General features: G+C 37.2%; 1 protein-coding gene across 1 annotated transcript in view; it reads left to right on the top strand.

Moving 5' to 3' along the window:
* Positions 1–15,429, top strand: part of STAB2 (stabilin 2) — a gene marked incomplete at its 5' end in the record, with an annotated part of 104,997 nt that overhangs the window by 17,179 nt on the left and 72,389 nt on the right. Inside the window, 10 exons of the mRNA XM_083365378.1 lie at positions 3,102–3,235; positions 4,079–4,212; positions 6,602–6,684; positions 7,730–7,879; positions 9,229–9,372; positions 10,121–10,183; positions 10,288–10,407; positions 11,221–11,274; positions 14,312–14,392; positions 14,625–14,777. Of these exons, the coding sequence (XP_083221504.1) occupies positions 3,102–3,235; positions 4,079–4,212; positions 6,602–6,684; positions 7,730–7,879; positions 9,229–9,372; positions 10,121–10,183; positions 10,288–10,407; positions 11,221–11,274; positions 14,312–14,392; positions 14,625–14,777 (1,116 nt within the window). The remainder of the gene's footprint in view (positions 1–3,101; positions 3,236–4,078; positions 4,213–6,601; positions 6,685–7,729; positions 7,880–9,228; positions 9,373–10,120; positions 10,184–10,287; positions 10,408–11,220; positions 11,275–14,311; positions 14,393–14,624; positions 14,778–15,429) is intronic.

Raw genomic sequence — 15,429 nt, 5'->3', positions numbered from 1 at the left:
ACTACTCAGTGAATAGGAAGAGGAGAGGTGAGCACAAGTTTAATCCACATCATTTCTTTGATCTTTCTCCCACACACTTGCTGCTTAGTCAGTGAAGTATTTGAGGAAAAAGAAAAAGGAGGAAGAGTATATGGCTCATTAATAACATCTCTCAGTTGAGCAGCATAGGAGAGATGTTATTAATGACCAAGATTCCCAGTTCAGGATACCTGATGAATGTCAGTGTAATGTTCCCCTGGAAGTGTGAAGCTCCCTTCAGGATATTTTTGAAACAAATTGATTGATTGATTATGTGCCATGAAGTCACTTTTAGTCATTTCCATTTTAAGCAACTCTGGGTGGCTCACAATAATAAAATAGATTTTTCTCTATGATGATCTATCCCTAATCTACTTTTCAGCACTCCCAAGGGTACACTTATCGCCACAACTGAGTCCATCCACCTTGGTGCTGGTCATCCTTTCATCTCTTTCCTTCCACTTTTGCCAGCCTTAGAGCCCAATCCAGAGAGCTAAATCTTCACATAAGGTGTTCAAAATAGAATAATTTGAGCCTGGTAAATAATAATAATAATAATAATAATAATAATAATAATAATAATAATAATAATAATAAGAAGAAGAAGAAGAAGAAGAAGAAGAAGAAGAAGAAGAAGAAGAAGAAGAAGAAGAAGAAGAAGAAGAAGAAGAAGAAGAAGAAGAAGAAGAAGAAGAAGAAGTTGGAAGGGACCTTGGAGGTCATCTAGTCCAATCCCCTGCTCAGGCAGGAAACCCTATACCATTTCAGGCAAATGGCTGTCCAGTCTCTTCTTAAAAACATCCAGTGTTGGAGCATTCACCACTTCTGGAGGCAGGTTGTTCCACTGGTTAATTGTTCTAACTGTCAGGAAGTTTCTCCTTAGTTCTAGGTTGCTTCTCTCCTTGACTAGTTTCCATCCATTGCTTCTTGTCCTGCTTTCAGGTGCTTTGGAGAATAGCTTGACTCCCTCTTCTTTGTGGCAGCCCCTGAGATATTGGAACACTGCTATCATGTCACCCCTCACCCTTCTCTTCATTAAACTACACATACCCAATTCCAGCAACCGTTCCCTATATGTTTTAGCCTCCAGTCCCCCAATCATCTTTGTTGCTCTTCTCTGTACCCTTTCTAGAGTCTCAACATCTTTTTTACATCATGGTGACCAAAACTGGATGCAGTATTCCAGGTGTGGCCTTACCAAAGCATTGTAAAGTGGTATTAGTACTTCACGTGATCTTGATTCTATCCCTCTGTTAATGCAGCCTAGCACTGTGTTGGCTTTTTTGGCAGCTGCAGCACACTGCTGGCTCATATTGAAGTGATTGTCTACTAGGACTCCGAGATCCCTCTCACAGTTACTACTATTGAGCAAGGTACCACCTATACTATACCTGTGCATTTGATTTTTCCTGCCTAAATGTAGAACCTTACTTTTTTCACCATTGAATTTCATTTTGTTAGATAGCACCCAGTGTTCGAGTCTGTCCAGATCCTCCTGTATTTTAAGCCTATCTTCTGGAGTATTGGCTATTCCTGACAGCTTGGTGTCATCTGCAAATTTGATGAGTTCCCCATCTATCCCCTCATCCAAATCGTTGATGAAGATGTTGAAGAGCACTGGGCCCAGAACAGAGCCCTGGGGCACCCCACTACACACTTCCTTCGAGTGACAATTCTGAGTTGATTTGTTGAATGATTCATCAGTTTCTTTTCTTGGCTATTCTCTGCAGTCTTCTCCAACATCAAAGTTCAACGGCATTGATACTTTTTCTATCTTGTTTCTTCAAAGTCCAACCTTAGTCACAGGGACTACCATGACTTGCACATTTCTGATCTTTGTAGGTATAGACATATCAGAGCATTTGAATATCTTTCCCAAAGCCTTCAGGACTGCTCTACCTAATGCTAGTCTATGGCATACTTCTTGATTATTTGTTCCTTTACAATTGATGATTAAACCTAAAAGGTAGAAGCTGGTTGTTCTACCTATTGTCATTAATTTGGCCTTCTTTAAATTTAGTCCCATTTTTTTTCACTGAATTCTTTGATCATTAGATTCTTTGCAAACTGTGCAGATTCTTTGCATTTTCAGTTATTAAGGTAAAAGGTAAAGGTTCCCCTGCACATGCGTGCTAGTTGTTTCCAACTCTAGGGGCCGGTGCTCATCTCCGTTTCAAAGCCGAAGAGCCAGCACTTGTCCGAGGATGTCTCCGTGGTCATGTGACCGGCATGACTAGACACCAAAGGCGCACGGAACACTGTTACCTTCCCACCGTAGTGGTCCCTATTTTTCTACTTGCATTTTTACGTGCTTTCGAACTGCTAGGTTGGCAGAAGCTGGGACGAGTAACAGGCGCTCACTCTGTTACGCGGCACTCGGGATTCAACCCGCCGAACTGCCGACCTTCTGATCGACAAGCTCAGCGTATTAACATAGTGCAGTTCATTGATATTTTTTCCTCCAATTTTAAAACCATACTCATCCTCTTCCAGTGCAGCTTCCCTTAATACACAGTACACTTAGCACATAGGTTGAATAAATAAGGGGAGCGAATGCCTCCTCTTTGCACTGCTTTGTCAATCTGGGGCCAGTCTGTTTTGCCATATTCTGTCTATACTGTGGCTTCCTAATCTGTATATAAGCCTCTCATGGGGACAAGGAGATGTTCTGGGATTCCCAATTTTCGGTGCACTTCTGTGCACAGCTTGACATCATTAAAGCACTCAAAGGCCTTTCTATAATCAGTGAAACAGATACTCATTTGAAACAAATAGGATTTCAAAAAAATAAATTAATTTCAGAGAAATTGGAAAAAAAAGTGTATAATCTAAGTAGAAATGCATTCCTTATTAAGTATAAAGATTTTCTATGATAACACATAATGTGAAAATAAGACATTTATAAACCAAATATTACTGTTTAATATAGCATTACTGCACAAAAAAATATCTCAGTCCTTCAGAGTTTGCAAGTTTATATGGATAATGAAATGGAAAAAGTAAAAAAGTAAAAAAAAGACTGAGGAGTAAATGAGGAAACCTCGGTTTTAAAGAAAATTAATTTGTTTTTCTTTTACATTAAGTCTCACTGTGAATGCAAAGAACATTTCAGGAACTTTGTACCTGGTCAAGGATGCAGTATGAAAGATATCTGTGCAACCAACGATCCCTGTCATAAAAATGCAGTGTGTACAATGACCGCACCAGGGCAAACCCTGTAAGTACTGCATCTTCTGATATTTTAGAGCACACATGTCAAACACAAGGCCCGGGGGCCAGATCCGGCCCGCGGAGTGGTTTCATGCGGCCCACGAAGCCATCCTGGAAACAGTGAGGGACTGGCCCCCACTGCCTTGGCCCTGGCCCAGAGACCCTCCTCCTGCCAGAGACCCTCAGATCTGTCCCACTCCTGCCCAGGGCCCCATAGGCACCCTTGATGGGAACGATGTAGAGCTGGCCACGCCCACCCAGTAGGCCATACGCACTCTAGCCATGCCCACCCAGTAGGCCACGCCCACCCAGTAGGCCACGCCCACCCTGGCCATACCCACCCAGCCCCCTGAGGGCAACCGCATTGCTGATGCGGCCCTCAATGACATTGAGTTTGACACCCCTGTTTTAGAGGGAATGTGAGCTAATCAGAAAGTTTGAAAAAATGAAGGGTTGGGGAAATAATACTGGTGAGAGATCAAAATGCTTACTATTGTATGCTAACCAAGGTCAAAAGATCTCTTTCATCAGTTCCATGATTGTTGTTCTAAGTCATGTTTCATCTAAAGGCAGATTAAATCGCATGTTAAATACTAAAAGGAGAGTAGAAAATGTTATTTGCATACTTAGTAATTCCTTCTAATACAATTTCTTGGACTAGCCGCTAGTCTAACAAAGCAATTACAGCTATTTAGAAATGTATTTTCTTGCATTTCCAATGCAATCATGTCACAAAGTGGTTTACAATATTGTTACTTTGCACTGCTTAATTGCACCTTTTGTAATACAGTAATAAGGTGGGTTCTTAGGCTGAATAACAGTGTGTAATACTTTATCACTTTTTGCACAGGTGCACATGTCAAAAAGGCTATGTAGGTGATGGATTTTTATGCTATGGAAACATCATGGATCAAATTAAAGAGTTGAACACCGAACCTGGAGGATATTGGCAAGGAAATCTGATATCTGCTATAGAACTTTTTGGTGGGTAAATAAAATTGATGTAATTTGGAAAGACAAAGAAAAATTGAAATATGTTGCTACTTATCAGAAGCCTAGATTTAAATAAATTTAGATGAATGCTAAAATCTCCTTAAATATAGCTTTATATGTTTGTGTCTGTCTGTCTACCTTTGAGTCAGTGATGACTCTTGGTGACTGCCTGACAAGTCCCTCCAGTTTTCCAGGTCAGGTTTTCCAGAAGAGCTTTGCCATTGCTTCCTTCATGGGGCTGCAAGAGAGTGACTGGCCCAAGGTCATCCAGCTGGCTTGGTACCTGAGACTCATAGTCCCCTAGTTTGAGCCTGATGCTTTCATCCCTGTACAACAAACTGACTCTCTTAAACCAGAAGCATTTTTTCAGCACATTACAGCAAGATTTTTTCTTGGCATTTTTAAGGGCTATAAAATCCACATATACATGTATGGTAAACAGAGTAATGTTCTTTGAATGTTAGCTATGATATATATATGTACAGTATATTGAGAGTTACACTATCATGTTAAATTTTAATAACCTTAGTAATAAGGTCAGAGGAGGGCTAAAGGCATTGAAAAATTTCAAACAAATTATTCCTTTCCTAAGGAACTTCAATCCTTGGACAACATAAATGTTAAACCTGTGTGCTGAATTGCTTCTTTACCTGTATGATTTTATCTATATACCTGTAAGGTAAAGGTAAAGGTTCCCCCGCACATGTGTGCTAGTCATTTCCAACTCTAGGGGCCGGTGCTCATCTCCGTTTCAAAGCCGAAGAGCCAGCGCTTGTCCGAGGACGTCTCCGTGGTCATGTGGCCGGCATGACTAGACGCCAAAGGCACACAGAACGCTGTTACCTTCCCACCGCAGTGGTCCCTATTTTTCTACTTGCATTTTTTTTACGTGCTTTAGAACTGCTAGGTTGGCAGAAGCTGGGAAGAGTAACAGGCGCTCACTCTGCTACGCGGCACTCGGGATTCGACCCGCCAAACTGCCGACCTTCTGATCGACAAGCTCAGCGTCCTAACCCACTGAGCCACCGCACCCTGTATACCTGTATTATCCATCAAATACAATGCCTGAAGAGCTCTTTTGTTTTACTTAATTAAGATTTACATAAATTCACAATTAAATAATATACTTATCTGTCAAAACATCACATGCATGCCAATTAAATGATGGATTAAATTAAAATTAAACACAATTGTTTAGTAATTTCCTGCCTTCCCTTATGTTAAAAATATATTTGGAATAATTTTTGAAAGATTCTGGCTTAGAGAGGTGACTGAAACTATCACTATTTCTAGGTAAAGACCTAGTGATCTCTGGTTTTTTAAATTTAAAATAAGTTTATAGTAAAAACATAAAAACATACGATAAAAATACAGTTCTATTCAGCATACCTATCAGGGTGATCTTGACAGAAATATGCAAGAATCATTGCCTAGGCTGGCTCAGGAATTCTGGGAGTCCATGAGTCATAAAAGAGTCGAGGTTGCCTACCCCTGGCCTAGGCCTAGGGCGGGGGTAGGCAACCTTGGCTCTTTTATGACTCGTGGACTTCAACTCCCAGAATTCCTGAGTCAGCATAGCTGACTCAGGAATTCTGGAAGTTGAAGTCCACGAGTCATAAAAGAGCCGAGGTTGCCTACCCCTGGCCTAGGCCTAGGGGTTGAAGCATTTTAAAACACTTACAGCATTTTAGAGAAACAAAACTAGCATTCAGAAACAGTTCAGACAGGAACCCCCCTGTAACTCACTGAAGTATAAGAGGATATTTCACTAGTTCTCAGGCAGTAGGGAAATGGAAAATGGAAATAAAAGGTATGCCAGCTCATGAAGAAAACAGGATAGATGAGAACAGTAAAGGAAACTGATAACTGGAGATAGTAAGGGATCAGTCCCTATAATTAGTTTTTGTATTTGCACAAATCTATTATTATAATATCCAATTCTCTACAACTATGGTCGTTTAATTAAATGTCTTAAGTATTTTGTTAAAAAGCCTTCTTGCACTCTACAAATAAGAGTCTCGGTGCATAATTTGATAATTGTTCATAAACCTTGAATTCTGCAAGTATGAGAACATTGTTGCTGTTGGAACAGTTAAACCCCGATCCAGAAAAGTCATCAGGAAACTCACTATTCTATTCTATTTCCTATCAACCCATCAGCAGCATTATTTTGAATTGTATTTTGATTTGATTTCATTTATTTGTTAAAATTTTTTGCCACCCACCTCCCTTAAAGATGACTCAGTTAAATTTTTCTGGTTGATAGGACAGAAAATTAAGAAATCAGCCTTGGATTCCCCAGAAATAAATCTAAATGCCCACAAAACATACAATAGTTAAAACTTTCTCTCCTGTTTCTCTCTTTTTTTCCCCTTTTCAGAAAGTGCCTATGAATGGCCACTGATTAGTATGGGACCATTTACAGTTCTTGTTCCAACAAATAAGGGTTTCAGTGGAATTAATGTAAGTAAATGGATTATTTTAAAATGGTATGGTACTTTACTTGTTTAAGTCTTCAAAAGTGATGCGATCCAGATATACAGAAACAACCTTTTTTCAGGTTTTCATACAATCTTGGGGGAAAAAGCGATTGTTATAAAAATGGATTGTGTCAACTCCTTTAAATGATCCATAAACCAATTTCTTGAAACAACTGCATCTTTCTTTCAGAGTAACACAAAAAAATTGAAAAATGATGGGCTATTTTAACTGTTATGCCTACATAAGATCTGAATCACTTCATCCAAATCATGATGGAAACATGGACAGCTGTACAAAATACCCCTTTCTAACAAGAAATATATGTGTGCTTTTTTTCCTGGAAGTATAACATGCATTATCACAATTCCTATTTCTAAGTACCAATTAGGGGTATATCATTGATGATGATGATGATGATGATGATGATGATGATGATGATGATGATGATAATAATAATAATAATAATAATAATAATAATAATAATAATAATAATAATAATAAAGTTGGAAGGGACCTTGGAGGTCATCTAGTCATCTAGTCAGGCAGGAAACCCTATACCATTTCAGACAAATGGCTGTCCAGTCTCTTCTTAAAAACATTGCAAACCATGCATAGTATTTTTCATCTCAACCCATATGAAATCTGATATTTGTTTCAATTTTATGACTTTAGAACTGAGCAGTACTTACTCCACTAACTGTGTATGCACCCAGTTCCATTTTGGACTAGAATTTTGACAGTCATCTTGAAATTTTTAGCTTTCTCATTTTGCTAGTAATCTCTAGCCAGTATGTAATGTGTTATCTTTTTAATATATTTTACTGTTTTTCCCCCTTCAATGAAGTGCTTCATTGAAGTACTGAAATTACATTTTGTCCCTCTTTTCATGCTTGAAATTGCAAGTTCACCAAAGGCAATCTTTATGGTTACCGGTACTTCTTCTCTACATTACTGAGTATTCACTGTGATTAAAAAAAAATAAAAGCTTCAAATTGTAATCTTTTTGATTCTTTGGTTAACCTTCCAGATTAAAGAACTTCTTTCTGATAGAGACAGCGCACAATATTTTGTGAAGCTTCATATTTTTGCTGGACAACTCAGCCTGACTGAGCAGAATGTCACAAGAACAGTCTATACTTTGACAGGCAAGCCAGCAGATATATTCAACGATGAAATGGTTAGATATAATTTTAATTGATCCTTGAATAATTTTTAATGTTTTGAGCATTATTCTATTAGCTTAATTCAGCATAATTCAAATTGTTTTTAAAATTAATTATTTTTTTAGTTAATGTTTTTATTGCACTTCATTGTGGTTGTTTTAGAAACAGGCTATTTATCTAATATATTAAGATAGATAGATAAGATAGCTAACTAGATAGATAGATAGATAGATAGATAGATAGATAGATAGATAGACAGACAGACAGACAGACAGACAGACAGACAGACAGACAGACAGACAGACAGACAACATATAGATATATAGACTTAATACAGGTAGTCTCAACTTACAACTACACCTGGGATCAGAACCTCCATTATAAAACAAGGCAGTTATTAAGTGATTAATTTTGCAAAGATTTTTGTCACAGTTGTTAAGTGAATCACTACAATTCTTAAATGAATCACACCATCATTAAACAAATCCAGCTTCCCCTATTGACTTTGCAAATGGCCATCACCTGATCCCAGGGTGTCCCAATTGTCATAAATACATTAGTTGCCATGTGCCCAAATCTTGACCATTTGACTGGGGATGCTGAATGGTCATAAGTGCAAGAACCAGTTGTAAGTCACTTTTTTCCCATGCCTTTTAACTTTGAACATTTGTTAAATGAATGGTTGTAAATTGAGGACTACTTGTAGGGATGCACTATACATAGATATACTATGTATACTATGTCTGAGAGCCACAAATTTGATTGAAGTAAATATAATATTATTACAATACATTCACGATTGACCTATAGCAGCCTGGTATATCCCTGGGTGCTCAGGGTAGATAATACCATCATGAAATGCAATGAGTTAAGAGTTTTCCTATCCCCATCCACAGGCTCATGACATGTCTAGAGTGTCACCTTCTGTCTCCCACTGCAATCCAAACAAGTGACTTCTTTTCTCCACTCCAGTCTGATTACCCCAAAAAGGAATAGTGATCTGGATCTTTACTGCCTCCATGTCCTAATCAGTTGACTCTCCCTTTCCCCATCCTTACCTCCTATGAGCAACCATTGCAATCCAAGGCAAAGATCAAGCAAAATAAACTATTTTATTCAAAATAAAATTATTTTCCATTAAAGGCTCTTTGAATGGTTTATCTATGTACTGCAAGCAGTATACAATTGCAGACATTACATTTGATATGCTACATTTCAGGCAGAATGAAAATTCTGAATGCAACAAAATGATGAATAACATAAATTTTAAATAACTATATTAATATATGCATTTTAGATAGTTTATAAATACTATATTTGATACAGATGTGTTATTTTATATTTGTCTTCTGTGCCACTTTAGAAAAATATGCTAAGAATTAGAATACAAGGAGGTAAGAAGAAAGGTAAAATCTTACAAGGGAATCTTGCTGCTTCAAATGGAATTATTCATATTATCGACACAGCCTTGGACAACGTGGAACCTGCTTTTAAAAGTGACAAAGAGGTGAGGTCAAAAATAAAATGCAAGGTATTTCAAATTATAATTCTGAATGGGATTAAATATACATTGTGACAATTTAAGAAAACAAGAGTGTACCTAGTTTAAAGAAGAAGAATGATACTTTTTAATGCATTGTTTTAATTATACATAAAGTAAGCCTGCCTTCTCCGTTCTGAAAGTCTCCAAATGCGTTGGATTTGAACTTGTAGAATTCCAAGTTTATTGTTAGTACTAGGAATGTTTCATTCCTTCCAAGAGAACACAACAGCTGAATACTAGAACTTTTGCATACAAAGTAGATTTCCTACCAAGGCATCATGGTCTATCTTCACTTCTGAATTCTTGTATCAAATAGCTTATAAAATCCTTGGTGCTCTCTGAGCTTGTTTGGTTGCTTGGCTGTTTGCTTGCAGTCATTTCCTTACCCAACTAGGTTACTTCATCAGTGTTAGCGAGTGTGGGGTTTGCTCCTTGTTTATATACAATAGCTTGTCCTGTCAGTATCGGGCATGTGTTTTTCTCCTTGGTAATTCCTTGATTAGGATTTTGTTTTCTGCTTGTGTGGGGCTAATCCCTGCTTATCTGAGTGTTGGTGGCTAGAGGGGATGTATTCTGGGGTTTCCTTCTTAGCTTTTTTCTTCCCTGGAAGTTTACACACTTTTCAAAAGAGATAATGTTAAGTTAAGGAGGAGACAAAAAAAACCTCCACCTATTCAATATTCAAATCTGGCTTTGTTGTTGTTTTTTTTAGAAATCTGTAATGGAAATGCTTCAAGACAAACCAAGGTTCTCCATGTTTAGATCCATGGTAGAGGTAAGGTACAGCCCAAAATAATAAACAAACAAAATAGACAATCCTTTTAAAATCATGCGTTGATACTATTGTGCAATTCCCCCCTCCCCCTTCTTTTGAAACAGAACACTTTCCTTGAGACAATGTTGAACAAACATCCTGGCCCTAATACAGTTTTCATTCCACCCAATGATGCTTTGGAAAACTTGAAAGAAGGCACTCTGGATTATTTGTCAACAAATGAGGTATGTCTTTAAATTTTGCATTTATGTTGTAGTGAAGGATTTTTAAGAATGTTTTTAAATCAGTGTTAACTTCTGGTGACTATCTGGATTAGTTCCTGCAGTTTATTTTAGCAAGATTTCAGAAGTGGTTTCCAATTGCTTCTTTCCTAGGAATGAGAGAGAGTGACTGGCCCAAGGTCACCCAATTGATTTTGTGCGTAAACTGGGGCTAGAATCCATGATCTATATTTGTTTCTAACCTGTCTCATACAACTGGTTTTCAATGGGATTTATGGGCTAATTTAAACTTTACTTTTAATATATAAAATTTTGGAGTTGCCATTCAAATAATCCAGTAGTACAACTGATCATTTGTATGGCGTGTTTGGTCTATGTATGACTTTTTTTTTTACCACTGGTGAATCTTGTTTGTAATAATGTGATGAACTTCATAAATAAATGGGTTGATCTAAGGCCAAAAGCTGTATAATTTTACTCTGTGAATGTAGCCATGTGTGGTCTATGTCTCACTACACAGAGACATTGTTTGCTTGACCTATAATATTCTGCTTGATAATATCTTATAATCTTAAACTAGAATCTGGTCTATTCCAGTAGAACAGCAGTGACACCCAAATAATAAAGTAAGAAGAAGGAGGAGAAGGGAAAGGGAAAGTACTATAGAAAACTGCCAGTATCATATCAATCACATGTCAGCATTGTGACTTTTATAGAAACAAACACTATTGCAGTGTGTTTCCTGACAGCCCACTTAACTCAAGCTTCTCTGTACAAGTCTATATTTTGATAAATATTTTTTTTAAATTTATGCAGGGTTCACGAAAACGTCGTGAACTGATTCAGTACCACATAGTTTCTGACACACAGGTAAGTGTGAAAACATATCCTCTACTCAATTCATTTTCAGTTAGGAAAGAACAGAATTACAAAGTTGGAAGGGACCTTGGAAGTCTTCTAGTCCAACCCCTGCTCAGGCAGGAAACTGTATACCAGATATGTCAAACTTGCAACATCACGTGACGTTGCGCGACATATCAGGACTGTTTTGCCATTGCCGGCAATGGGGTGGGCACGGCTTCTGCGTGACGTGTCCGGGCCATGGGCCAGCAGTTTGACACCCCTACTCTATACCATTTCAGACAATGGTTGTCCAGTCTCTTCTTAAAAACTTCCAATGTTGGGGCATTCACAACTTCTGGAGGCAAGTTGTTCCACTGATTAATTGTTCTAACTGTCAGGAAATCTCTCCTTAGTTCTAGGTTGCTTCTCTCTTTGATTAGCTTCCACCCATTGCTTCTTGTCCTGCCTTCACATGCTTTGGAGAATAGCTTAACTCCCTCTTCTTTGTGGCAATCCCTGAGATATTGGAACACTGCTATCATGTCACCCCTAGACTTTCTTTTCATTAAACTAGACATATCCAATTCCAGCAACCGTTCTTTATATGTTTTAGCCTCCAGTCCCCTAATCATCTTTGTTGCTCTTCTCTCTACTCTTTCCAAAATCTCAACATCTTTTTTACATGGTGGTGACCAAAATTGGATGCAGTATTCCAAGTGTGGCCTTACCAAGGCGTTATAAAGTGGTATTAACACTTCATGTGATCTTGATTCTATCCCTCTGTTAATGCAGCCTAGCACTGTGTTGGCTTTTTTGGCAGCTGCAGCACACTGCTGGCTCATATTTAAATGATTGTCCACTCAGACTCCAAGATCCCTCTCACAGTTACTACTATTGAGCAAGTACCACCTATACTATACATGTGCATTTGGTTTTTCTTGCCTAAATGTAGAGCCTTACTTTTTTCACCACTGAATTTCATTTTGTTAGATAGCACCCAATGTTCAAGTCTGTCAAGATCCTTCTGTATCTTAAGCCTATCTTCTGGAGTGTTAGCTAGTCCTGCCAGCTTTGTGTTGTATGCAAATTTGATAGAGTTCCCATCATCGAAATCACTGATGAAGATGTTGAAGAGTACTGGGCCTAAAACAGAGCCTTGAAGTACCCACTGCATACTTTCCTCCATGTAGATGCATTTCCATTGAGTGCAGTTGGTCAGTCAGTTACAAATCGATCTGGTGGTGATGCGGTCTATATTATCAAGTAGTAGGTTGTGGTCTACTTTATCAAATGCCTTACTGAAATCCAAGTAAATTGTAAACACAGCATTCCTCTGGTCCACTAATTTTGTCACTTGGTCAAAGAATGCAGTTAGATTCATCTGGCATGATCTGTTTTTGACAAACCCATGTTGGCTTTGGTTATGACTTGTTTGGCAAACCCATGTTTGCCTCTAAATGTTCACTGATTCATTGCCTGATTATCTTTTCCAGAATTTTCCCAGATATTGAGGTCAGGCTGATAGGTCTCTAGTTTCCTGAATCTATTTTTTTTGTCCTTTTTTGAATATGGGAACTACATCAGCTCTTTTCCAATCCTCTGGTAGTTCCCCAGTGCTCCAGGATCTTTGAAAGATATAGTACAGTGGTTCTGAGATCACATTTGCCAGTAGTTCCTTCAGAACCTTGGAGTGTAATCTATCTGGTCCTGATGATTTGAACTCATCTAGGGTGGACAGGTGCTCACTTACCATTTTCTTGTCTATTTCCTTTTGTGTAAAGATGGATGCAAAAAATGAGATAAACAGTTCTGCTTTTTCCTTCTTGTCACCTTCTTGCCACTTTCTCCCATTAATGGACCAATCATTTCCTTGACTTTTTTCTTTGTTACATATTTGTTTGTTACATATTGAAAGAAGCTTTTTGTTGTTATTTTTTTACTTTTGTCACAAACCTTAGTTCATTTTGAGACTTAGCTTTCCTCTCTTCATCTTTTCAGGCTCAGGCAAATTGTCTTTCAATTTATCAGATAATTCTTTATGTAGCCATGGTAGTTATTATTTGTCTTCTTCATTGGTATTATGCTAGATTGGGTTTTTATAATCTCATTTTTCAAAGTTTCCCAAGCTTCTTGGGTTGTTTTCCCCTTGAGAATTCTCATCCGTGGAAACCTTCCCAAGCTCTCTCTAGGTTTATTGAAATTAGCTCTCTTAAAGTCCAAGGCTCTAGTCTGACGATGTCATTACTCAGCCAGATATTCAGACTGGATTTGGCATTTTTGTCCACCTATCAACTCCTTCCCAAGGACCTGGGATAGGGAGAAGTTGTTGTTTGATGGTGTTAAAGGTATCATCACAGGATGTAAAGTGTTCTAGATAAAGCTGCCTTTTGCAATTGATTGTTGATTACTTTGTTAATTTTTATTGTGTTTAAGTGGTATTATTATTCCCTAGTCCTGAAACAAATCTAAAGGATGCAAGAACAGAAATCAATCCTTATATCTTGTGCACAGTTCCAAACTTCTCTTTTCTCCCAGATATAACAAATATGATTTACCATTTTAAAAATTCCCTCATACATAACATCTTAACTGATCTTTGACCTGTTAGGCTTCAATTGATGGAACAGAGATAGAAGATCTTCAGCAATTCTTCTTTCTCCTCTCCAATATACTGATGAGTCATCAATATGTCAGTGATGACGGATTCCTTGATCATGGCTGAATAATGTTATTACAGTTGTTAGATATCGCAGCTTTGTGAAGTATAAACTATATCCACAACAAATGAACAGTTTAATTGTGAATATGTCCAAGAGTTTATTAAACTTTGCAATGAACTTTCCCACTGCTAAAATATGTGATGTTTCCACAATTATGAGTGTTAATGTCCAACTATCACAAAAGAGGGAGTTTGCAATAATGATTGCTGCTGGAAAAAAATAGGTGCAGCATTTCCATGGATAAAGATATTACTACTGACTATAATCCATGACAAAAGAGTAACTCCTATTATAATCTTTATTTAGTATGGTAAATAAATTACATTTTTATTTGTTTCTTACAGCTGAAGGTTGCCAGCCTAATCTCTATAGGACATATCTGGACTATGGCTCGACAGTTCATCTTTTTTAACTTCACTGAAAATGTAAATCCATGAAAATTCAATTCTTATTTAATAATTTTGTTTATATAATTAATTAAATATAACTAAATAATTCTGTAAATTCAGTAAAATATTTTGGACTGCAAAGTCTTTGTTTGTGAAGAGTAAGCATTAAGAATAATAGAAAATGGCATAAAATAACAGAAACATTCTGAAATGAAGTTCAGTAATTTCAAAAGATAATAATCTCAATTTATGGTAATAATTTACGCAGGGGCAATTGTTGGTCAATGGAAAGAAAATAGAAGAAGCTGACATTGCTGCAAAAAATGGCAGAATTTATATTCTTTCTGGTGTACTTATACCTCCTTCAATAATTCCAATTTTGCCCCAAAGATGCGATAAAGAAAAATCTGAACTTAAGATGGTAAGGTTCTTCTGTCTTGTAAAGTTCAAAATAGTTTCCAGTCAATATTTATTTCCTTTTTTGCCTTCCTTCTCCTAATTAATTAAATAATATTTACTCTGCTTGTATACTCATTTCAAATGTTTCTAGACTGTTCATCATACCACGCATATCCAAGGAATGTACAATATTAAATATATTTTATAAATTTTAAAATTGAAAAGAGAGAGAGAGAGATTGAATTTTGTATCTATGTGCATATATACACATTCCCACAGAAGCATAGAAACATATAAAGCAGTAGCTATAAGTATCAGAATATCAGTAACATCATAAATATTAAGAAGAATAGAGTAGAGTAGAGTAGAGTGGAGTGGAGTGGAGTGGAGTGGAGTGGAGTGGAATGGAATGGAATGGAATGGAATAGAATAGAATAGAATAGAATAGAATAGAATAGAATAGAATAGAATAGAATAGAATAGAATAGAATAGAATAGAATAGAATAGCTTTATTGGCCAAGTGTGATTAGACACACAAGAAATACTAGAAATATTTTCAGCACATTAGCATGTCAGATATATTCAGCAAGTCTACTTTTTACCTGAAGTTCCTCTGCCAGGATTTCCATTCCATGCCAACAAATGCAAGCAAATTTACCTGCCAAGGTCATGT

The sequence above is a fragment of the Vipera ursinii genome, assembly GCF_947247035.1.
Source record: "Vipera ursinii genome assembly, chromosome: 6".
Lineage (NCBI taxonomy): Eukaryota > Metazoa > Chordata > Lepidosauria > Squamata > Viperidae > Vipera > Vipera ursinii.
The sequence above is the reverse complement of the archived record's forward strand: the minus strand, read 5'-3'. Positions and strand labels throughout refer to the sequence as shown.